Source organism: Staurois parvus, unplaced genomic scaffold (genome assembly GCF_062004578.1).
Source record: "Staurois parvus isolate SC_StPar_1 unplaced genomic scaffold, SC_StPar_1.0 ptg000019l, whole genome shotgun sequence".
Lineage (NCBI taxonomy): Eukaryota > Metazoa > Chordata > Amphibia > Anura > Ranidae > Staurois > Staurois parvus.
Window position 1 is genome coordinate 19,684,651 of NW_028317815.1, and position 26,369 is coordinate 19,711,019.

At 41.0% G+C, this 26,369-nt stretch overlaps 1 protein-coding gene across 3 annotated transcripts in view; it reads left to right on the forward strand.

Moving 5' to 3' along the window:
* The window catches only part of RELN (reelin), a 547,755-nt gene that overhangs the window by 213,443 nt on the left and 307,943 nt on the right, over positions 1-26,369 (forward strand). For all 3 annotated transcript variants that reach the window (XM_089685528.1, XM_089685532.1, XM_089685541.1), the window contains exons 4-6: positions 7,321-7,391; positions 10,645-10,677; positions 11,400-11,478. In XM_089685528.1, coding sequence (XP_089541654.1) covers positions 7,321-7,391; positions 10,645-10,677; positions 11,400-11,478 — 183 coding nt within the window. The remainder of the gene's footprint in view (positions 1-7,320; positions 7,392-10,644; positions 10,678-11,399; positions 11,479-26,369) is intronic.

Consider the following 26,369-nt stretch of genomic DNA (forward strand, 5'->3'; position numbering starts at 1 on the left):
GAACTCTCTCTCCAAATCCCCCACCCCTAGTTCTGAACTCTGCCTACAAATTCCCCAAATATAGAGCTTTCCCCCCAAATCCCTCCCCAATACAGAGGAGAGCCACGTCAGCAGAAGCTTCGGACAAGAAACTGTACCAGTATGGACAGCATGGCACGTTCCTAGCTCTGAGGAAGAAGGGACCCCCTTCGAAACGCGTCAGCTGTACTGAACACCTACTCCCCTGATGGGACTCATGTTAGCTTCAAGTCCCTGTGAGGACTTACATGCCTGATTTTATTCGCTGTTTGTGAGTATATTTTTTACAATTAATAAATTTTGGTTACTGAGGTAATGCGCAAGGTTGGTGCGCTTCTCGTTTTCATTTCATTCTGCAGTGTTGATTGGGCTTCCCCAGCCTTGTTTTGGAGCCGCACAGCCCTTTATGCATTGGTGGACGATCCCTCCAGGCCTGGTTCCATCTGTTCGCCACCTGTCTGAGCCCTAGAGCGCAGGAGAATTCGTTTTTGATCTACGTTCCTAGCTGAAGCATGGGGCTGGGTGGCCCAATGACCAGGGAAGAGGCAGGGCACTCACGCACTGTCGAATTTCACTAAGCAGATGGATCAAGTACCACTTCTTTTTGTGTCTTCTCTGGACCTGCTTAGCCACCATTAGTATGCTTAGTAGCTATGCATACAGGACCAGTGCTGTCTTTTGTCTTTTAGACTAACCATGCCGCTTTAAGACCTTCTAACTGGTAATGGAATCTGGCCACCCACACCATTCAGCTTGATGCACTCTACGTGCTGCTTTATTACTGTCAGGTTTTTTTTAAAGCATATGTGTAGGTGGCTGCAGTGTGGCATGTCTCGCCCCTGCTGTGGGCTTATGGGGGCCTGACCAATGATCAGTGTGTCTGCAAACTGAACAATAATATTAAAGTAGTTGTGAATGCTTAACTTTCAAGACACGTGTTTATTAAGTTATTAGTGTGTATGCACCGTATTTGAATTAACTTTTTTACAAAAATGCTTTATTTTATTTTTACCAGCCTTGATAGTTCATTCACTTGACCGTACAGCAGGGGGACTTCTTAATTCTGTCACACACAAACAGGGAATTGCATTTCCCATCTGTGCTCACTGTGTTCTATGCCTTTTGCGCTCCACTCTTCTGCAGGTCAGGGAAGGGCAGAGCAGGGGGCATTGCAGCTGAATAGACTATAAAGTACAGGCAATAGCACAGCATCCTGTACCTGCAAATGACAAGCACAGGGAAGCAATCTGGCTATGCATGTACAAATCTGCTTCCATGCTTTGCATGGTCAGTTTACAACAGTCTTAATTAACCAGGGTTCCTCCAGAGTTTGCACATACACTTTAATTATTATTATTATTTATATTAATAAGAGTAGCAAACCAGAAGTAACATTCCCAAACATAATAACAGAATTTAAGACATATGGCAAACTATTATTGTAAAATTCTTTATCAACTACCAGATATCAGAGGCAATAAACTTGACCATATCACCTCCCTGCACAGACTCTAAACAAATTTCTCATTTAAGTGGGCCCCCTCACACACTGAATATTTAGGTATCCAATTACCAAAGCTCCGTGCTATTTTTGCCCAATGTATCCCTTTTATCTTAGTTTTCAGGTAAAAAACAGACTTGGACCAAGCAGAGCTTCTTTTTGGATCAGCAGATGTAACATCATGAAACAAAATATATTATCCCTTATCCTTTACTTTCTGCAAACAATCCCAATTCACATACTGCTCTTGTATTTTAAAACTGTCCTATCCATAGTCAATAGGTTTATGTGGTCCTCCTGATCTGCCTGTTCTACTCAGACCAAAAGATCTAGGTGGAATAACACTTACAAACCTGAACCTATACGGTAAAGCTTCTCTCTTTAGACTATTTGATTGGTGCAAACACAAGGCCACAAAACCACATGGATGAGTGTACTTCTAACAAGCTGCATCCTTGATCACTGAACATGCTCTTTTGGTGTCCAGCTCCTCTGACTCCCCCTTTTCCCCAATGTGGCATATCTGCACAAATGCTGCACGACCCTGTTCTCTCTTCCTTAAAACTACTCCAGATCCTTCAACTGTCGTATTTCCTTAGAATGAATGCTGTTCCTAAAAACCAATTCGACATGCACTTTCTCTCACTTAGAAACTGTTGTTCCTTGAAACGTCCCCCTTCATTACCTAGACCAATGGGAAAAAGGTCTTTGGGCCTGTCACGTACCTTACTTGTGAGCCTGATAGCAGAAGGAAGGCCTCTCGTACAGCTCTGGTTCGAGGGCCATTGAAGGTGGAACAGCAACCACAAGAGCACGGCTGGGTATTAGTGCCTGTTCATTCCTGTAGTCTGTGCAGGGATTGCTGGCACTTCACTTGGAGATGGGATGGCTGGACTGGCTGGTGGCAGAGCAGGCAGGCAGGCAGGCAATGAAGAAGGCTGGTAGCAGACTGTATGCAGGGTAAGGCAAGCCGGGTCGGTAACACATAAGCGGATCAGACATGAACGGTAAACAGAAGAATAGTCAGGTCACAAGCCAGGGTCAGTGTTGGTGGGAGCAGATCAAGCAGAGTCAGAAGGCAGAGGCAGAGTCCAAGAAACAAACTGGGGTCAATCACAGGTAATCACTCACAGGAACAGGAATACAGGAGGGGGAGCTGCAGATCAAACAGCACAGGCTGATAGTGCTGCTGGGTTTAAATAGTCTGATTGGCGGCAACATTAGCAACGGGATGTCGCGGGTGTATGTGTGCGCACGCGCAAACGCAAATGCACACGACTATGTGCAGCAGAACGGGCCCTCGCACATCTGCGCCTGCGCCGCTGTGCACTATGGCGAGCATCTTCCTGACAGGGCCTTTCTCACCTGTGGAAGGACCCAAAATACACTTTGCTACCAGCCATCCATCAATAACAAATCTCTAGTTATGAAATTGTTACTAGCTGGTATATAATCTCAGTCTTACGAAACACTATTTTCCCTTCTGTTCCCAAAACATGTTGAAGATGTGGCCTATCACCTGGAGACATATTACATCAGGGATGTAGCTAAAGGGGGGTTAGGGGAGTCTGAACAACCCCCCAAACCACCCTGCCTAAATGCCGAATTTGTACCTGCTGTTGTATTATTGAGCCGGCCTCAGCAATCATATCTGTCAGAGAATATAGGCTGAGCGGCAGCAGCAGTGTGGTCCCCAGACTTCGCCCTCCTCCATTCTTGCACTCCTCCATTTCTGAATGTCAAGGCCTGAGGGCAGGGCAAGCAAATGATTGGTTGGTAGGACATCAATATCCCCCCCAGGTTACAGCAACTGGGGTCGAATGTGGTGGGTCAGGGAAGAGGTAAGAATCGGGCAGGTGCAATGTTTTGGAGACAGCGTGAAGATCAGATGCAGTGGTTAAGGTAGGGATTGGGGATGGAGGCAGATGTGTTGGTTAGAGGAGGGTTGGGGATATGGGGGTTAGGCATAGTGGTTATGGGAGGGAGGGGTCGGGTGTGGTGGTTAAGGGAGGACAAGGAGGTCAGGGTCAGGTGCAGTGGTTGGAGGAATGGATGGAGAACAGGCATTGTGGCTAGGGGAGGGGGGTGGAAGTCAGGCACAGGGATTAGAGAAAGGGTTACATTAACTGAGTGTGGACTTAATCAACATAACAACCTTTAGGAAAGGGTCTGTGAAATAAAGCCAGGGTGACTTCAAGAGGAGACAGGTCTAGTGACTGCCATCTGGTGTCATCCAAGAGAAAGCCAGAGCAAGAGTGAGCAGAGGAGAACAGAGATGTTAAATCTCGGGAGGGGTTAGTGCGGTGCTGAATGCGCTGTCAAAGTGAAATCTCTGAGTCAGAGGTGACTTACTATTTTTCACTGGAGGAAACTTTCTACCACCAATGGATGTTGGAGTGTACTGTTCCTTCCTTGTCAGTGTGCTTGGGTAACTTCTTTTTAGGTTCTGGATGACTTTATTCAAGTAAACATTTATTAAAATGAGCAATATCAGTGGCAGGAGCCTTTCGTCTGCTACTCTGCATCTATGACATTAAACATTAGTTTACGTATACGATTATTAAGCAACATTTGAGGATTCAAGCACTGTGTTTCTAGAGACTTGGCTTAAGCAAATACACTATAATGTCTCTCACAGCCATCCAGAGCCATATACTGACAGATCAGCATGTGTGTGGTTGGTACAGCCAAGTGTTTGCAATCAGTAAAAGCAGTTCAATCTATTCATATCAATGGCAGGCTGACACTGTCCATGGCTAACTACAGGTGATTGCTCCATATGTTATTACATGAGAGCAGTTACAGAGCCTGTCAACCTGTCTTGATTTAAACAGCCTGAGTCTCAGTGACAGCTGATCACAAACACCTGGTCATCAGTGGTATCTTCATGAAGTTCTAGGAGTTTTAAAGGAAAAGGGAACAGAGTCAGCCTCCAGTTCCTTCCACTGAAGGAGTTCAAAAATGGGTGACTCCTATGTTTCTATGGACTCCTAATTGGAGAGATGGATTATTGCACAACTATCCTCTCAAAATATTGACCTCATCTTGGTCAAGAGCCCTGTAACAGGGATATGCGGTAAGGGTCTTCCTAAAATTCTTGCCTATTTTATCTTTTCTCCCAAAGGGGCTTCATTTGTTGATCAACTCAGAAAATTACACCCAATGAAAACCAGTCTGCACTCTTATTGTAGGACAAGCCTCTTAGGACTTCAGGGGCCGCATATCTCAATGTCTTTAAAGTATGTTTTTCCATACTTTATTGCTTTTTTTGAAAACATCTTTTGCATCAAGGCCAAAATTTGTGATTTTCACATGGCATTCAATGTTAAATAAAACATTCTCGAGCTTTGGGTCTCTATGGATGATTCCTTTTCCATGTAAAACTTGATACCAGACAATATTTCTGTGATATGTCTTATAACCTCACTTTTCAGATATCTGTTTCTTAAAAAAACAGCTGAAGATGTGTCCCACATATGGCCAGGTGCATGACATAACAAACATAGCAGTGTGTCTAGAATGCCCTATAGTCAGGAATGAGGAAAGAGCATTCATTCAACAGTTTCAGGACCCTGTGCTCAATCATAAAGTGTGTAAACCCTGTCAGTGGCTTTTTAAAAATATACTTTTATGGCCACCTTTTCCCCTTTTACGTGATCCGTTGCCTGCCTGACTTTTCCAAATCCCCCTCTTCCAAGGACACTATGGAAAATTAATTTTTCAGTTGTCATGACAACAGAGTCTGTCCTCTGGGAAATAAAGGAGTGCCTCGAACCCGGTTTATTGGCATTTTCACAAATCAAAGTCTCAGGCTCAGAGTCTCTGGCTGTTAATTTATCAGAAGGGCCTTGGTCATCTACCTTTTCTCCATTTGTTTTGCATGTCTTTGCAGACCCATGTTTTCTTTTAAAAAGGTCCTGAAAGTAAACCAATGTCTCCTTCGGACCTGAACCCTATCTGGCAGGGCAAGAAAACTAATTTTAAGTAACATTTACAGGCTTTGTCCTTCCCCCAGGTACTTAAAATGTTTGCAGTAAAATAAATACATTTAATGATGTATTACTGAATACAGAGCTGAATTAAAGTAGAACAATAGACAAAACCATTTTTTCATTTTGGATAATGATAACGGAGGGTTATAACCCATGCCAGTATATTTTTGCCATCTGTTTCCCATTGAACAGATTTCCTATCCCTTCCTGTGCTACAGCCAAAGAGGAAGTAGGAGGAAATCTCTGCAAATTAAGGGAATTCCTTGGTGGACCCCATTGGAAAATTTCTCCACTATTCCTCTCTAATTATCCCCCCCTTTTCTGGGGACAACCCAAAATTTGGAATTTTTTCTTAATTTCACTTTCAAAGATAATGGTAAACAGGACAAATAGAAAGGGTGGCACGGACAGAAATAAAAACTGAAAGGTGTTCTAATCCCCCTGCACTCTATCCAAAACTAAAAAAAGTTTGCCTTTAATTATACTTTAAAGTGGGAGTAAAGGCAAGAAAACCTACCTATGTTTCAATGCTCCCTGGCCAGCGCAGGCATCTTATCCCTGGCTTCTTACAGGTGCCAGTCCTCAGTTGTCTTTATTGGCCAGTGTGAAATGACATTATTCCGTGCATGCATGGAAGTAATTCATACCTGCACACAGGCACTTCACCTGAAATGTGAACGGATCTGTACATTCTGCAGAGGATTGCCTGTCACTGTACTAGTGGATGAAAGTTGGTGGAAATTAGTAATCAAATCACAACAATCACTTGACTTTTATTTTACAAACAAAGACTTAGGCTTTTCACTAGAGTTAGCGTTAGGCTTACCATTAAGTTTAGGGTTACCTTTTTTTCCTCAGAGAATAGGTGCAGTTACTTACCTCCACCTCTGCCAATACGAGAGTGAAAGCAAGCAAGAGTTCTGTATACCAAAAGTCTAAATGCAATTAGGCAAAATTCAGGTCCTATGCCCACCACAGGGAATCCGGGCACATGCTCTGTGTGTTGGGGACTAATAACAGCCCTAACCTATACTACAGTTATCATTAATGTGTAATATTGTGAAGAATCAATATCTTATACAGGGTTTTATGGTTTCAAAAGTGTGAATTTCCTTGTCTCTGTTGCGTACAGGCACTTAATTTAAATAATAGTTTCTATAGCTTTCTAGGAATCCCCTTTTATAACATGGAACACATTTATTGCTCCAAATAGTATTTAAAGCTTACACTGTAGGGGTTAACTTACTGATATAATGACATTTTGCTAGTATATGCATATATCAGTCAATACATTTTTTGGCAGTATAGGTGCATATTTCAAATAACACTTGCATAATATCCAACATATATAGAATGAATTAATACATCAACAATATGTTGATTCTGATCAAGGGTTATGTCACTTTCATGATGTTTTGTGTGGTAGCATTAATACACATATTAACAAGAAATATAAAGGGATTCAGAATCAAGATGAAGTCAATTGCTTAATTGCTTCATACTGTTGAGTTACAGAAATACATGCTCAGTAACATGTAAACTTGAAATATCAGTATTGTTAGTGGCAGCTGCAAAGGATCATGGTGCACATTGGTTACATATCTGGGTGTATTTAATAGAAAGATAATTTGTCTTCTATAGTAATCTAGCAAACAATCCGATTTAATACTACCAGTGGTATAAATGGAAAAAGCAAGTTCTATAGGGTCATTAACTATCACATTAAATGAATGCATAGAAAATGATACATACTGTGTGCATATATACTGTGTGTGCAAATCATAGACTGTATATAACATTTTCCTACAGGGCTACCGCTACACATAGAGGCCAGGTTATATTCAAAGATGCCCTCGCGCAACAGCTGTGTGAGCAAGGAGGTAAGGGATGATGAACATTAAAATTTAATAATTATGTTGTCTTCTTGCAGTATTTTTCATATCTCTGATATTCATTGTAGGGGATTATTTTATTGATCAAAGAAGACCGTAGCTTTATATATATGCTTAAGGCACTTGTCCTTTCACAGTCATTGGATCTGTTACCTTTTATCTTTACTAATGAGGGACCAAGGGACTTCAGCTTTAAGGCTAATGGAAGACACAAACATGTCAAGGAAAAAAGGCCTGAAATACATATCAAAGTAGAATATCAATCAGTCATCATTCCATGCCAGGCTATTGGGAATTGGCCTTGTTCATAATGCAATTACTTGCTATTAATTTGTAATAGCAAAACAAGACATTACCAGTGAACATATTAAGTATTAACATGTCATATAAATTAGTGATTATATACAGTTTAATATTATCTTCTAATTGTGAGCTCCAGCACTACTCCTATTCCCTGAATGCGTAAAGGGTAAGTTCACCTTTTCATAAAAAATAATAAATGCACGTATTTTTGCAGGTAAACAAATGTACATTTATTATTTTTTGTGTTAGGAACCTGTAATTCATCACACCAACGATCAGCAAATGGCTGATGCCATGAAGGTCTCCTGCACACTGTCAGTGTATCTGCTTGCTTGTACATCCCATATGGGCAAGCCGATACTTGCTGACAGGAAGACTCAATGAACTAACACAGTGCGTACAGCGCCATAGTAATTCATTGAGGACTACAAGCCGACAGCCGCTAAGGCTCTTGAGACTTGTAGTCCATTTATTCACAGAGGACTCTGAATGAATGGAGTAGCCATGTGAGAGGAGCCCCTGTTTGAAAAGTGACAGCTAGCACAGGGAACTTTTCACCACACTTCTGTCAAAGGGAGGGGGAGCAGCGGGTAGCATCTGCAGGATCAGGAACATGTTACATGTTCCACCTTAAAAATGTGTGGAACATGTAACATGTTCCCAAAGGTGAACTTATCCTCCATGAACCTAAGTATGTTCCAAACTATGTGCCATAGACCAAGACATTGGCCGAACCCTTTAAAGCAGGAGTTCTTTCCAATTCCTGCAAATAATTGTCCTCCTAGAACATAAAGAGTTGTTAATTTTATTTCTGCTGGGCATCAGAGACCACTAATTAATTTCTGAATTGCATTATTTTATTGTATGACAGTTTTTAAAGACAGTATCTGATATTAATGATATGCTATTTTTGCCCTGCATGCTGATGACATTCTGTGATATTGTTTGAGTCTAGCATGCTGATATCTCTTCTCGTGGTAGACATAGCACTGACAGAGGAAGTCAGACAAGGCTTGAAAAAGTCAAATTAATTGTTAGTTAATCTTAGCAATTATCTAAATTTGCAGAAGATTCATTAAATAGAAGAAAAGAATATGAGCCCAAAATTGGAGGTGTTCTCTATAGCATCAAATGAGAATTCTTGTTTATTATTTTCACAAAATAAAAGCTGAAGCCTGGTTGCAACTACTGCAACTCTTTTTCCCAGTGTCAGAATATGTGACATTTAAAACTTTTATTTTGGAGTGTGATGCATCTCTTCAAAATATTCATATGTAGATAAAAGCATAACATAAAAAGGAAAAAACAAGCTGATCCACACAAAGCAAGTATTGTGTAGCTTTATTTGACAATGCCCTCAGATGACATATACCCTACGCATGCAATCAGCAGTGTCTTGGCCTGGCAGTGTGGCTGCATATGGTTGCTTTTTATTCAATAGAAAGATAGTTACATAAAGACTTTTTTTAGTAGTTCATAACATTTTTCACTGGCATGAAAAACTGCTGGAAATGTTCTGTATAACATCGGAACTGTTTTTCAGCAGCTGTTTAATCACTTCTTTGACAGATATAAAAAAAAATAACAGAGATATCTCTAAAGCCTATTTTTACCTGAAGAAGTGTTTTCATCTTGGTCTAAACTCTGCTTGCCACTTTTTAAAAGCTGCCATGCAAAAAGTCTGATCTGTCTGACACCCTCCAAGGTAAACGCACACATTTCAATAAAAGAATAGCTTTAAATAAAACTGACAACACAAAAAATAAGTCTACTAAGTATGCACTTAGTATACTTGATTGTTGATAACAGGAATCATTTTGTTGTATAAAAGAGTCTTTAGGCACACTAAACTAGAGTTCACAAGTTTATTTATACCTGGGAATACTGAATACTACATATAGTGTAGTTCAGGGAAACAGCAAAATCTAGCAATGAACTGCAAAAGCTATCCGGGAAACACTGCAACCGTGAAAAAATAGTCCCTCAGTTTTACCTCAATGAGTGTTACATAAAATCCAGCACATGTAGTTTCATTAGATTTATCACAGGACATTTAGTTAGAACTGTAGATGTTATTTGATCTTCTGCTGTACAACCTCCTACTTATGATACAGTGTTTGTGGGTAAAATAGTCTCAGAGACAAGGTTGTGATATAACCAATTTAATAATTTAAGCCTCTTGGCTTGACTATTTGAAGTCACAAATTTAGAGCCATTTAAAAGGTACATGCGGTATGATTTGGGATTTAGCTAGTGATGCAGCCTTTTGCAGAAAATGAATGTAAGAATGAGAAAGGTAGCCATTCAGCAGGCCAGCTTGTCAGTGTAAAGGCAATATTATTATTTTTAACTAGACAGAACCTTTAAACTAGACTAGGCATTATTCGTCTGAAATAGCAACAGGTGTTATAACATCCAAGGGTTTTCCAGAAGTGATGCTTTAGGTGTTAGTGAAAATTGATAGGATGAGGTAGCCCTTGTCTTCTTACACTATGTGTCTTAGAGAGTCCAAAAGCAAGACCCCTCAGCAGGAGTTCTAACTGTTTCTGTCTAGTACAAATCAATCCAACAGGGAGAGCAGGAAACCGTTATAATGTAAGACTTAGGTACATAAACAGAGATATCTCACCAACAGACTTTAAAAACTGTCAGAGAATTAATTCTCCAGGAATTATAAAAAAACTGGATTCTCAGTTCTGGGTGGCCTGACCCATTAACAAACTGTAGTTTGGGCATTCTTATAAACAGAGGCTATACACAACAGCAAGTCTTCATAACTTAAAATACCTTTTCCCACTGACCAAGAATATGTTAAATTTTCTATGCAAGACTAGTTGCAGCACCAGCCAGGGCAATCTATATTTCCTCCTATGATTAACATAAAATATTTTGGTTGTGTATTTAAAAAAAATGTGATTAAAATGTTTTCTTCTTTAAGCTCCAACAGAAGCGCCTTTGCGTCCAAATTTGGGTGAGTCATAACTTACTTTTATCTTAGAAAACATGCTACATACACTTCTTGATGCATCTGCATAAATATCAAGATTTTTTGTTTTTTCTCCCCTCCAGCAATCAGTAGAAGCTCCTGACATTTTCAATCACTTTTGCATGTTTTGCTTTGGCACAATATTGATTTATGACACAGTAAACAGCAGGCATATTTACTGTGATGCAAAATGTTGATACTTTGCCAAAGTAGCAATTCGCCTCGTATGGTTTATTCTTGGAAGCATCAGGCTAATCAGTTGAATATGACTTGGTGTTTTAAACACTACATTTTAACCCAATAATCATACTGAAAAACAGATTTCACCATTTCTTTTCTGATATTTTTTTTAATCAGCTATCAGTTGCTTGTGAACCTCTCTACTTTGATTAACAGTAGAAGAGTATATTGTTAAATTTTTAGAATTAAAAATGTATATGTTGTTAACCTTTAATGTGGTAGGTGGTATGCAAATTGGCATGTCATATTGTATGATTTCAAAATAAATGATAACCGAAGAAACTGTAGTGACTACAGAATTTTCACCTCTGCATTTCTTCTAAATGTTAAATGTATTGGACGCATATTAAAATATTATTTGTCACATCAGTAATTAATTAGTTCACAGCACAATATGTTGTCCCTGATCTCAATTACTGTATATTTTGTTGTTAGTTATAATATTCTGAATTCAATTTGTTTTTCAGCTGAAATCCATAGTGATGGCATTATCTTACGAGATGATTTTGATTCTTACAAGCAGCAGGAATTAAATCCAAACATTTGGTATGTGCTATACAGAATTAGTATTTACAAAGAATTGTGTTGCACAGACATGAAAATTGAACTGTTGTGATGAATAATAATACATTTATTGAAATTGCTATATATTAAGGGCTAAAATTATTTCTGTATAATTGACATGAGTGTATAATTTGCTTTATAATGATTAAATACAGTACGTTGTAGATAGAAAAAGCCTGGTTGCCTGTTTAATACTAGGGGTCAATTTCATTCTTATAAATACTGTATGGTTCTACTTGGTAAGCCTGGGATGTTTTTTTCCCCCTTGACTGAAAAGTGTTTGGTTAATAAAGCTAATTATAGGCAGATATACAGTCATGGCCAACAATATTGGGACCCCTGTATTTCTGTCAGATAATGCACCACTTCACCCAGAAAATTGTTGCAATTACGCAAAACCCCAAAAATGAAAAAAATGACTGGCATCCTCAATTTAATATTTGGTAGCACACCCCTTGGAAAAAATAACTGAAATGAATTGCTTCCTGTAGACATAACTCTTACACAGGTCTGTTAAATCCTTCCCTAAGGTGAAGCCTAAAGGCCTCAATGGGTTCCCATTTCAGTGATACAAGATATATAATACTGCCTCCCACCCTTCGAGGCCTATTCATGCAATGCAGCTCTGGGGTAGCACTGCCACTTTTAATGTACCAGATGCATGTGGTCCCCTTTCATTGGCAAGGTGAAGACCCTCTAAACTGTACCTTCTTTTGACTAATTTAGCTTTATGACATGGGTATAATAATCCTCAAAAATATACTAGCTGTACACCTGATTAAGGCAGTAGACAGCTTGGTGGAGTCTGCCAGTAGAAACTTCAGGAGATTTTTCACCCATCTTCAGATTCCTCATGCCAGTGCTGGCACTCATATAGTTTTGCCATTGGACATAGAGAAAGCATTTGATATAGTGGCCTATGACTACATGTACCTGTTTTTTAAGAGAATGGGCTTTGTCTGTTCTTTCTGAGGTGGGTGTCTCTACTGTATCATAAGCCCTAGGCGTTTGTCAAGATTGGTAACAGTATGTCAAAATCAAGCTCCAAGGAGCAGGGCCTTCGAACCCCTCGTGTATTGTATTGTGACTGTATTGTCTCATGTACTGTCCCCCACTATAATGTACAGCGCTGAGCAAACTTTTTGGTGCTAAATACTGTATAATAATATTAATAATTCCAGGTGAGGAGTGGAGTAAAACAGATTGCACGCATAGCAGTGGCGCTGCCTACAACACATCTCCTAAAATGTCTCATGGTAGGCATTCTAGAGGGTTGTACATCCATAGACACAGAGGATTTGATCCCCATTCTTCAGGACCCTAGCCTCTCAATGCAGGAGCCCCTTTGCATATTTAAAGGATAAGTTTATCCTTTGAAACATGTTACATGCCCCACCTGTTTTTAGGGTGGACATGTAACATGTTCCCATAGTCACGGGCCGTGCCCGCTGTCCCCCCTCCTTCTGAAAGCTAGTACGGGGAGAAGTTTTCCTGTACTGTCTGTCAGATTTGAAAACAGCGGCCCCACGGCTGCATCACTCATTCACAGTGTTCTGTGAATGAGTGCCTACAAGTCTTCAAGTAGCGGCTGTGGGCTTGTAGTTTTCAATGTGGAGGGCCATGGTAGTTCATTGAAGCTTCCTGTCAGTATATCTGCTTGCTCGTACATCCTGTATGGCAAGCAGTTATTCTGACAGGTCTGCAGGCATCAGCAATCTGTTGATCGCTGGTGCAATGCTTTACAGTCTCCTTTGGACAAAAATAATAAATGCACATTTTTTTACTTGCAACAATGTGCATTTATTATTTTTGTCCAAAAGGCGAACTTATCCTTTACTTTGCTTCTGGCTTTTCTGGCCAATTGAGAGAAGTCACAGATTCTGCCAGTCGACTGTCTACAGAGCTAAGCCCCCTCCCTACAGTGAGTAATGCTGAATAAATGCCTGAGGATCCAAATAACTAGAAATATAACAGACTCCATACCATTAAATCTTCTCTACATATTGTCCACCACTAAATCTAGTCAAGGAAACATTTTCAACTTTCCTTGATAGGGAAAATCAGTTTAAAAAAAACTCATACCCCTGTATCTATACTTCCTTGGGAATGCATCAGTATATATTCCCCCTTCTTCTTTATGCAAAATGACTAATACCTGCATTCTGTGGAGTAAAAAAAAATCTCCAGAATCAGTCTAGCTGTCACATATCTTGCTTTCGAGCCTGACTGCAGAGGAAGGCCTCTCGTGCAACTCCAGCTCGAGGGCCACTGAAGGTGGAACAGCAATCACAAGAGCACTGTGGGGTATCAATACCTGGTTAGCCTGTAGACTGTGCAGGAATTGTTGGCACTTTGCTGGCCGATGGGATGGCTGGACCAGCTGGCAATAGAACAGGCTGGTAGCAGGCAGATATCACAGCTGAACTGGCTGGTGGCAGAGCAGGCTGGCAGTGGGCAGACGTCACAGCTGGACTGCATGGTGGCAGAGCAGGGTAGCATGCTGTATGCAGGTTCAGACAGGCCAGGCCAGTAATGGTTAAATGGATTAGGTATAAACAGCAGGCAGAATAATAGTCGGGTCACAAGTCAAAGTCAGTGTTGGTGGGAGCAGATCAAGCAGAGACAGAAGGCAGAGGCGGAGTCCAAGAAGCAAGCCGGGGTCAATCACAGGTATCACTCACAGGAACAAGCACAGGAATACAGGTGGGGGAGCTGCAGATCAGACAGCACAGGCTAATAGTGCGGCTGGGTTTAAATAGTCTGATTGGTGCCAACATTGGCAACGGTTTCTGGTGCACGCAAACGCATGTGTGAACACCAATGCGCACGACTTTGCACAGCAGAATGGGCACTCGCACATCTGTGCCTGCACTGCTGTGTAAGCCCAGTGGCTTTAGCTGCACTATGGAAAGCATCTTCCTGACATTGCCCCCTCCCTACGGGCAGCCTCCGGATGCCCAGCTGGCTTGCCTTCTACGGATGGGCATGGAAAAAAGCACGAATATGTTCTTTAGCATGGACATTCTGTTCGGGCCCCCAGGAGTTTTCTTCAGGAAAATACCCTTTTCACTTAACAAGGTACTGAAGCTGGTTCCTTCTTCTCCTGCAATCCACAATAGCTTCCACCTCATATTCTTCTTCTCCATTTACAAGCACAGGTTCAGGAGGACCAGACCCCCTATCAGGAAAGGGATCTGTCACCACAGGCTTTAGAAGCAAAACATGAAATACTGGATGGATCTTAAATGATTCTGGTAAAGATAATTCATATGATACCTCGTTAAGTTGCCTCTTCACTGGGAATGGCCCCAAAAATTTAGGTGCAACTTTCCTTGAAGGACATGCCAACTTAAGGTTTGCCGTGGATAGCCACACTTGGTCGCCCACCTGAAGACTCAATTCCCCACTTCTCTTCCTGTCAAATGCTTTCTTATTATCAGCCTGTGCTTTAGCCACTGCTTCTTGTAATAATTTATTGTTATGGTTGAGAACGTCCACCGTGCTCTGAATGGCAGGAACCGTTGATTCTGAAATAAAGTCAGGCAGAAAGGAAGGATGAAAGCCGAAGTTGGCAAAGAATGGGGATTGTCCTGTGGCTGAATGACTGGCATTATTATAGGCAAATTCTGCCAACGGCAATAATGATACACAGTTGTCCTGGACAAAGGATGTAAAACATCGAATTTATTGTTCAAGTGTCTGATTAGTCCTTTTTGTTTGCCCGATAGTTTGGGGGTGGTAAGCTGAAGACAAGGACAATTCAATATTCAAAACTTTACATAATGCCCTCCAAAAGAGAGAAGTGAATTGGATTCCTCGATCAGAGATAATGTTTGCAGGGACCCCGTACCAGCCTCACAATTTCCTGAACAAACACCCATGCCGTTTCCATGGCAGAAGGTGTATTCCTTAGGGCAAAAAATGGGAAAGTTTACACAATCAGTCTACCACCACAAAAATTGCTGTACATACTTCAGAAGGTGGAAGTTCTACTATGAATGAAATCCATAGCTATCATTTTCCATGGCCTATCTGGAACTGGCAAGGGTTTGAGTAGACCCCAAGCTCCGCATCTTGCAGTCTTATTCCAGGTACAGATAGTACATGAGTTTATGTATTTCTTACAGAATTCCTCCAAATCATTGGAGAGACCAAATGGCATGACCAGATATTTGAAGTGGCCAATTCTGGTAGGAAAAGCCGTCTTCCACTCATCTCTGACAAGTATGCGGACCAGGTTATAGGTCCTTCGTAAATCCAGCTTGGTGAAGACAATTGCGGACCCTGACCTTTGGAACAGTTCAGATACAAGAGGAAGGGGATAATGGTTCTTCACTGTAATTTTATTGAGTTCCCGATAATCCACACATGGCCGTAATGAGTGGTCCTTTTTCTCGACAAAGAATATTCCTGCCCCTGCTGGAGAAGTGGATGGGCAGATGAAACCCTTTTTTAAGTTTTCATCAATGTACTCTTTTAAAGCTCCTGTTCCCGTTCTGGGGAATATTTGCCCGAAAAGGAATCTCGGCTCCCGGAAGCAGTTCAATCAGACAATCATATGGCCGATGAGGGGGGTCTCACTTTTCTGCATTGTGGAGGTAGCAAGCTAGATTTCACCGTCTCCTTTGATGCCAGGTGTCCTCCGCCAAAGCCAGGAAAGGAGGATTACCATTAGCAACGCCGCTTAAGGTTTATGAAGGAACATCGATTACTATTACCACATTGCATATTGGGATAGTCCCAAAAGCGCATTTTGACCATCCAAGAGATAGGTGGTCATGGGATGACGGCGAGTGCAAATCCATGTGGGGCACCAGACTGAGCACAGTGAAGCACCTGTCACTTTAATATGGAGTTCACAAACAAGGTTTGAGCACCATTGCACTTTATTCACATACTGGGACTGAGTATTACCAGTATAATTAGTTTTTTTATATCACCAAACATTTATTTATTGTCACTTAGTTTATTGATTGCACAGCCCAAGCGCAGTCTATATGGGATTTATTTAATATTTTCTGGACTGCAGCAAAATCCAACCTATTAGAGATGATCGTGGAGTAAATTTCCTCTATAACAGCTCTTCTGATACAGATATGGACACCAAGATATGACTTCATGGATTTGTGGAGCTCCTGGCTCCATGGAAAGCTACCAGAACTCTCTTAGGCCCCCCACCCTATGTCACCTTAATGAATCCTAGATGTGAGCACCCCAAATACTATCAATTGTGATGAAACCCCAAATGTGTGATGCGCTTTGCTTCTTGATTATGTAGAGCAGATGTGTTGATTTGATTTATTGTATCTCCCCTTTTGTTTACACAATTATCATTTTGCAACAGAAATAAGTTTAAATAGAGAATTCATAAAAATGCAAAAACCGATAATTAAGTAATTTTTTTTTACAGCAAAGGGTACAAACTACATGCATCTACTTTTGGGTTATTATCTAATGCCACATCCCTTTCCCCTAAAGTTTTGTAACACATTTTCCATTTCCTCCTGATAAATTCCTGGCTCAATTCTTTAACCTGAGAATCAGCTGTTTTTTCTTTGTCATTACATATATTTTATCTTTACATGCAATTTTTATGCACAGCTAAGTGTTTACAGGCTCTCACTATTGAGTATTCTACACTCTGCCAGCCCCATCTGGGTGCTTATGTTCCTTGAGCTCTCATGTTCTCATGTATCAATGTATCTGCTGCAGAGACTGGGCGAAGGACTGTGTCGCTATAGGAGTGATAGAGTATTGAAACAGTGACAGAAGCTCATAATTATAAGCCCATATGATTCTGATGCCTGTATTTGTGCACTGTTTTTGCCTTCAGTTGAACCTTCTTGCAATAGAATGTAATATAAGCCAAAGAGTTGTCATAGGCCCACATGAAAAAAAAGCTATTAGAAGTAAAAGTGACCAAACACTGAATATTTCTCAGTAAGAAGAATGGAGATATTGATGTGAATGTACAATGTATATGTAAATCGCTTCGTAAATTGTTGGCGCTATATAAATACCTGTAATAAAATAAATAATTATTCGGGACAATCTGTTTGTGTTGTTTGATCTGCCACACCTCCGAGACTCTCAGCAACTTTTTTCATCAAATTGGCTGGGGTTCAGATAGATGCAGCGCATACACAGTAAAAGCCTCATTAGCTTTTTATTGAACAAAGAGAAAAATTGAATTTGAAAAATTACATCCATTTTGTTGGAGGATCTTTGTATTTCAACAAACATATTAGAGATGTTTTTTTTTTGTAACTAGCCTTCTGTATGCTCAAAAGTGCTTGGAATTTAACCCACTGATTAACTGGTCAATCAGTTACAACAAAACAAGCATGGACAATTGTCTTAAAATGATATACCCTGTCCAAAATGCCCTTTGCAAAAAGCCATTATATAAACTATATTTCAGGCATTACAGTTTACATACTATTTTTTACTTATCGAATAGTGGGATACCATTGTCAAAAGTTCCAAATGCAGTGCATGATAACACACCAAATAACCTTGGCTCAAATTTACAACAAAACAAATCTGTTATAACAAACATGGAAACTGTTGTCATTGCTTATTCTTGATACAAACTGTTAGTCCTTTGGCTGTTATACTCCATCTATGGCGTCCCTTTAGCCAGCAAAGAAACAAACAAGAAATACCTGTGCTCAAATACCAACAGCTAGTGCATGCATTCATCCATCAGGTGCTAAAGGGGTGTAACCACATATTAACACTAGAAATTCTGAAGGACCCTCTGCACACTGGTATATACCCTTTCAAGCAGACTATGCAATAAATAGGGATATTTAGTTCACACGTATTGCAATACATGCTTAAGCTGGCCAACTGCGTCAAAGTAATCCCTCTATGGCCAGTCCTACTCTGCTCTGCCTATGCAAATGCTACTGTGGACACAATGCATTGTGTCCACAGTAGCATTTGCGTAGGCAGAGCAGAGTAGGACTGGCCATAGAGGGATTACTTTGACGCAGTTGGCCAGCTTAAGCATGTATTGCAATATGTGTGAACTAAATATCCCTATTTATTGCATAGTCTGCTTGAAAGGGTATATACCAGTGTGCAGTGGGTCCTTCAGAATTTCTACCTTTACTAAGCCAGGTCACATTGGTAGCCAGGGATGTCCTAAGATCCCTCCTAGATTCTTTGTTCCAGTAAGTAGTGAAGACAAAAGCTGAGCATGACGACCAGGGAACTATCTAGTTAGCAGTGTCTTTTTTCTCTCATGGCAGATTGGGGCCATACTTCAGCTGCACGTTATATCTGGGTGTTCTTCTAAAAGCCACCATAGCAGTAATGGAATTATGGTGACCAGAATTTATTCTAGTTTTAATTTACAGGTCTGTTTTGTGGTATGGTATTTTTTTTCAAAACGTTACTTTTTAATTATCACATACTTTGTTTCCCATGCTGTACTAGTAACACTTGGAAGCAGAAATCAAATATGAAACTGTGAAAGATATGTGAAATGTAGCAGATGCTTCCTTTCCATTAACTGTTGAATGAAACATATTCTACAGACATCATCCTGTAAAGGATTGAGATTATGTCACTTTTCATATATAACAGATAAACATGGGTGTTAATAGATAAAATTACTTTCAGAATAAAACACAATGTGAAAGCTGGAGGGCTTATTTATGGTATTATGCAGTCACCATTGAATGAAATGCTGAAACTATACGGTGTGTCCAGAATATAATGAGAATGAAGTTCTTGCAGTCTGGAAGGGGTCTATGAAGGGAGAAGCTGGCCAAGGTCACTTTGGGTGGGGTGCCAGGTATACGTTAGAACTCTGATCACTTGCATTCCAGCCCTGTCAGAGTAGAGACATTCTTTTTGTGACACCCTGTTCAAGTGCCTCGTGTTAAGAAAAACGCAAGTGAGTTTGGAACAGTGTTACGCGATAAAATTTTGTGTAAAATTGGGTTAAAGTGCATCACTTTGGAAATGGTGAGAAAAGCTTATGGACAAGTGTACTGATGGCACAAGGCCTTCAAAGAAGGATGAGAAGGTGTTGGAAGCTGAACAATGATCAGGACGCCACTCTTTGTGAAAAACAGAACAGAATGTGGATGCAATGAGATCTGTTCTCCACTATGACCAACGGCTCACTATCAGAATGATTGCAGAGTTAACAGGAATTTAAGAAGTGTGTGTAAAACTTTTCCCAAAAAACTTGTCACCTGATCAGAAGGAACACCGTCAACTCATTTTCCAAGAACTGTTGGCCCGTTTGGAATGAGAGCCTGATTTTGTGAGTCAAGTGATCATAGAAGATGAATCCTAGGTGTTTGAATATGATCCCGAGACAGAGAAACAAACTTCAGAATGGATAAAGAAAGAGTATCAGCAAGTTGTTAATGAACAGAGAAGCGGCTATGCACTAACAAAGAAAGCATAAACCCTTCAGAGTAACTAAGATAAGAAAGTGCAGCGCTGCATTTTCTTATCTTAAAACTTCAGTATAGCACACACCCACGTCACCCCTCCGCAAGAGAGCTTGAATGAGCATATCAAAAGTTAAATCAATGGTCACTTTTTTTTATTCACATAGACTTGTCCAGAAGGAATTTGTAACTACTGGTCAAACTGTGAATCAGAGATTTTACCTGGAAGTTCTTGGTCGCTTGTGACAAAGACTTTTCCGTGTGCATCCTGAGATCGGCTCAATGTGGATCCTTCATCATGACAGGGCATGGTGCTTTGGCTGTCAGAGTTTTTGGTTGAAAAACACATCACTGTGCTTCCTCATCCACCCTACAGCCCCGAGTTGGCTCCTTGTGACTTTTTCATTTTTCCAAAGCTGAAGAACTGTTTGAAAGGACACCATTTTGGTAGTGTGGATAATGACCTAAGAGCCACTATGCAGGATCTGAACGCCATCCCACTTGAAGACTTCCAGGGATGCTATGAAGAATAGAAAAATCGCTGGGAGTTTTGTGTATACTCTCAAGGTGCATACTTTGAAGGAGACCATGTTCAATTGTAAAATTTTCCAATAAAATAATTTTTAAATATAATTTTTATTGCTTTCTGGATACAGAAAAGCCTGGTTACAATATTATTATTTGCCCTCTTGAGAATGGCGCAACTTTCATAGTTTTGGCATTGTTGGCCATTGTAGCTGCTGGCTAATGTTGATTCTGCTAGTTGGAATGCAGCCTGATTAGTAGGAGGGTCCTTCCGGTGTACTTATAAGTAGTGTAACGCTGTCTGTTGGCCATGCCCCTGATGACGTCTGTTGATGACGCGTAGGGTGGAGTCACGGCGTGTGACATCATCGGGTACTGGTATGGACCGCCGCCATCTTGTTGGTTTGAAACTTGGATTACTATTCATGACATGCTGGAATTTACTTGGACCTCTGTAAGTGCAATACTTTTATCAAATTTGAAGCTTGCTAGCTTGCTATACTATGAGATGGTCTCTTTCTCTTTTTTTATATATACTATCAATTAATGTATACCATCTTGAGAAGAATTGTGATCTATCAATTTTGGATCCGATAGGGTGGTGCACTCTAGGTGGACTGATTGTCAGATCTTGCCCAAGGTTTAAAGTTGTGCCTTTTGACCATTTTTGTGGTAACATTTATCTGGTTAAGAGACTGCATGATTGGGGTGACGGTGGAGAATATTACTACCTGCCATTCTCTTCTTATGAGCACCGCTGCCTACGGAATCAATAGCCTGTTTTATGCACTTATGTATTAAATTTGTCCATGTTTGCTGGTTTATGCTTCTCATATATTTGTGATGGGGACATTTTTTGTTGACTTAGTAGTGCTGCACTCCGAGTTATATAATATGCCCGACAACACCTTGACACTCCTCACCGGGCTTTTTTGTTGCGTTGGCGCAGTAAAGGCATCTTTCTGGCAACTCAACCATGCAGTTCATTTTTAAGTATCTTCGTATTGTGCTCCGTGAGACAACCACACCATCTTTTTCCAGCATAGCCTGTATTTCTCCTGATGTTACCTGTGGATTTGTGTTTGTATCCCATACAATTCTGGCAGTTGTGGCTGCAATCTTGCAATCTTTCTTGGTTTACCTGACCTTAGCTTGGTATCAACAGATCCCTGAACTTTCCACTTCTTAATAAGTGATTGAACGGTATAGACTGACATATTCAAGGCTTTGGATATCTTTCTATATCCTTTTCCATCTTTATAAAATTCAATTACCTTGTTAAGCAGGTCTTTTGACAGTTCTTCTCCCCATGGCTTAGTATCTAGCCTGCTCAGTGCATCCATGTGAGAGCTAACAAACTCATTGGCTTTTTATACACAGATACTAGTCACAATTTAAAAAGTTACAGATGTGGGAAATTAACCTTTATTTGCCATTTTAACTCGTGTGTGTCACTTTGTGTGTTGATGCCAAGGCCAAACATGCCAGGGTATCTAAAAAGTTTGAGCAGGGCCATTTGCGTGATTTCTGTTGTCATTATGATTTCAAAAGGAGCCAAACAACTATGCGATAATAAATGGCTTCATATGATTACTATCCTTAAATAAAAGACAGTTTTTTGATCAGTAATATTTTCAAAATCTATGCCAGAATTTCACAATTTATACCAGGGTATGCAAACTTTTGAGCACAACTGTAATAACTAGAAAAGCTACAATTTCTGTGGAAATTGTGTGAAGTGTTCTTGCCTCCACCAGTAGTCTACAACTGGAGTGGGCGGAGTAACTGGGTGGAGTGGCTTGAGTAACTGTTGTGTGGTTAGAGTGGCTGGAGTAACTGTGAAAAGGTTGGACTTGGCAGAGTAACTTTATGGAGTGGGCAGAGTAAAAGTGTGGAGTGTTTGGAGTGAGTAAAGATAGTAAACATTACACTAATCAATTGATTGATCAAATTTGAAAAGTGCACATGGCAAGCTTGATAGAGTGAGAAATGCATTTCAACTTTTAATAATTTATATAGCACATTTAATTGCAATGTTGTTGCCCTGGTTGCCATCTTCAAACGGTTGTAGCTTAAAAATTATAAATCCTACATTTTATATTGTGAGAATCACAAGACCCAGACCTACATTTTGATGTATAGTATGTCTGTGAAATATTAAAAATGAAGGCACAGTCGCAGTTTAGAAATTGCCCTTCAAATTTGAGGTGGCTAGAGTGGAGTTTCAATGAATGTCAATGGGCGGCGTAAGTTGCAATCAAATGGTCATATTGTGAAACTATCAGGATTTGTGTAGGTGGGTTTGAAAATGAGGGAGTGATGGCAGTTTAGAAATCATGTCCTGATTTTTCAGCTCACACTCTAGCTTTTGTCAGCTCCCACTCTAGTTTTGAACATTCCGCCTGTCAGGAATGGATTCAGCACTGGTGGTGGGACTCTCCTGCCGTGTGGGCTGCAGTACCAGAGCTGACCAGCGGGTGCTCTCAGCACTGGTGGTGGGACTCTCCTGCCATGTGGGCTGCAGTACCAGAGCTGACCAGCGGGTGCTCTTAGCAGCCAGAAGCTCACAATCAGCCAAACCTGGGGCTGATTACAGAAAGGTGTATATAAGGCATGACCAGGCCTGTGCTCTGGGCCTTGGTGTATGTTTTCCCATGAGCCTCTGTACCCTGTGTTCCTGCTTCGTTGCTGACCCGGCTTGATCCTGATCTCTGTTGACCGTCTCCTGTTCTGACTACTGGCTCATCCCTGACTATTCTTCTGCCTACTCCTATGCTGTTTGACCTCCTGTTGCTGTACCTTGGCTTGTGACCCGTTTACTCTTTGCCTGCTGCTCTGTACTGATCTGCCTCCACCGTTACCGACCCGGCTTGTCTGACCACGCTAACTACTCTGCCATCCATCCATCCTGCACGGATCCAGCCGTACCTGCACATACCTCTGGCGGATCCCTCTACCACTAGCAGGGGTACTCAGGGGCCGCGACCTGGTCTCAGTCCTGCGCCAAGTCCATCCCCACCATCAGGGGCTCTGGTGAAAAGGCAGAGTGGGGCTTAGACTCCGCGCCCTGGGGAATCCTGCCCTGAGGACCACTAGAGGTACCACCAAACGGTCATTACAGAACCCTACGGCCGGCCTGACCGTTCCACCTCTCCAGCCCTGACTACGCCTGTGTTCCTGCACCTCCTAAAGATTAGTGGAAGGTTGGTTTGCTCACTGTGCGTTTATATAGATATATATCTGGGTGGCTAATAATAACCTGTATTATATTGTACCTGAGACCTGCGTTTCCCTGTGCCAGTCCACACCTTTCTGGTCATTCCTTGATTCCTGACACCGCCATTCATTCCTATGGGACGAATTTCACCACAAAAACGCTGATATTTTGTGAACCATTCGGTGAAACGTTCCACAAAGTAATAGCACACCAATCGGGAACAATCCGCACGTTTTGGTATATTACTGTCTATGTAGTGTAAAAACTGTGGGAGGAGTTAGGGTGATAAATTTGGCTATAATAATAAGAATATATATGTGAGATAACAGTAAGTGGTCTTGCCATGCAAGAACACTTAATAAAATACATTTCCCTGTTTCCCCTTCCCCTGACCATCATGCAGTACAATTTGTTAACTGAAAACTTCTTTAAAAATCACCTGTTTTTAGAAGACAAGCTTGTGTTGTTTGGTACTGGACAGAAGGAATACCTTTACATATCACTGCAGACGTCCTCTACTAGTGTCGCTGACCACATCTTCAGGAAGCCACCTTGGTCAGCAAAACTAGTAGAGGCCCCACAGCAGTCGTCAATTTCGGTCCCGGTTGACATCATGTCTGGCCCGCACCTTTCCCTAGGGGATATGGTGGTGCTTTGTTGATAGGCTGTTTACATTGATGCTGAGTTTAGGCACAATACTATGTGAGTTCAATATTTTGTCTGCCTTGGTTATCCTTTTTATAATAAAATACTACACTATAGTTCTTTCCTTTTGGTTTGATGGTGTTACACAGTTACATAGTCTGGCTGTAAAAAGACAAAAGTCCATCCAGTTCAACCATAGAAAAAAAAAAAAGTTATAATCCTATACCCACAGTTGATCCAGAGGAAGGCAAAAAAACAGCAAAGCATGATCCAATTTGCTCCTGCAGGGGAAAAAAAATTCCTTCCTGATCCCCCGAGAAACAATTGGATCAACTTTACCTATAAATTTTAATATCCGGTTATATTCTGTGTAACTAAGAAAGAATCCAGGCCTTTTTTGAAGCAATCCACTGAGCTGGCCAGAACCAACTCTTGAGGGAGTCTATTCCACATTTTCCCAGCTCTCACTGTGAAGAAACCTTTCCGTGTTTGAACATTAAATTTCTTTTCCTCTAGACGTAAAGAGCGCCCCCTTGTCCTCTGTGATGACCTCAGAGTGAAAATTGGTATTTTTTTTTCTGGATGGTAGCATCAAGTGTAATGGAGATTGAGGAAGATCTATAGCAGAGTGGCATTACTATTATGGAGGATATCTAATATCCCACAGTGCTTCTTAACCTTTAGTAAAACAGAGGTCACGAGGTTACTGGTGAGTGTGCACTTCTCCAGGTGGCACATTTTCAAGATTTGTTATCAACCATTTGCCCTCCAGAGGATTTACCCCCCTTCCTGACCAGGCTATTTATTGCGTTACAGCACTGCGTTACTTTAACTGACAATTGCGCGGTCATGCAAGGCTGCACCCAAATGAGCTAGCTTCAACAAGAACCTTACTGTAGTTCTGCAGCTACAATCTGTGAGATAGTTTTAAAGTTCATTTACTGCTTGTTAAGTATATATAAACATTTGAATATCCATTGTTTGGCCAAAGTCACAATTCAGGTGGCCCATTGCATTTGATTAACAGATGTACACCCAGGGAGTACTTTGATGAGCATTTTACATTCTTGAGAAGTAACAGTAAAGCACAACTATTTTATATTGATTACACTATGATAAACTCAGGTCATTTCATGCACAACACAGCAAGGGGAATTTAAAACAAGATCAATTAGCAATCATTTGTTATTGATTTCCCTCTGTAGTGCATACAGTAGATGTGCCCCCTTTATTTCAAATAATACATGGAATGACCTGTCAGTCTGATTTCAGTTTTTGGTAGGTACTGGAGAGGTAAACCAGCTAATGGTTTCACATATTTCTGAGGACTCTGGTGATGAGTTCTCTGGTATTTAATTTGGACATTCAAAATTCCTGCTTTCCATGCTGGAGTTTTACCTTTTATTGTATTCTAAACTTCAAGGTGTGTGACAAAATAGGGAGGAAAAATGACAGTGACCTCACCACTGGAGTCCTCAAAAGATAAGCACAGTCAGAAGGGAGTGCCACTCACCAGAATTCTCCTATAGGTAAAATGTCCCATATTCATGCCCCCATTCTTCACGTAATGTTGATACATTTCTTATAAATGTACGCATTACTTCTTGTACATGGGTTTCCACTTATGTAGATCACATGCAAAATAAAAAAACAGATAGCAGATTAGTTCATAAATAAATACTGTATTTTTCGCTCCATATGACGCACTTTTTTCCCCAAAAAATTGGGGGGAAAATGTCTGTGCGTCTTATGGAGCGAATACTGACCAGTCCTCCACCTGTCACCGCCACGGTGTTAGGGCCAGCAGCTGTCCCATCCCACAGCAGCCGGTCCCCTCCCACTGCAGGCTGTCACTGAAGTTCACCCTACCTTATCCCCTCTCTCAGCGGGCTGTCCCCGCGGTTCTTCATAGCAGGCAGTCCCCTCGCAGAACCCACCCAGCTTGCTCTGCAGTCCTGTCCGCCCTGCAGGCGTGGCCTGTCCTCGGAGCTCCTCCCGCTCCTGGCATTTCTATGTACTGTGCTCCCTGCTCTGCAGTCCGGTCCGGTCTGCAGGTGTGGCCTGTCCTTACA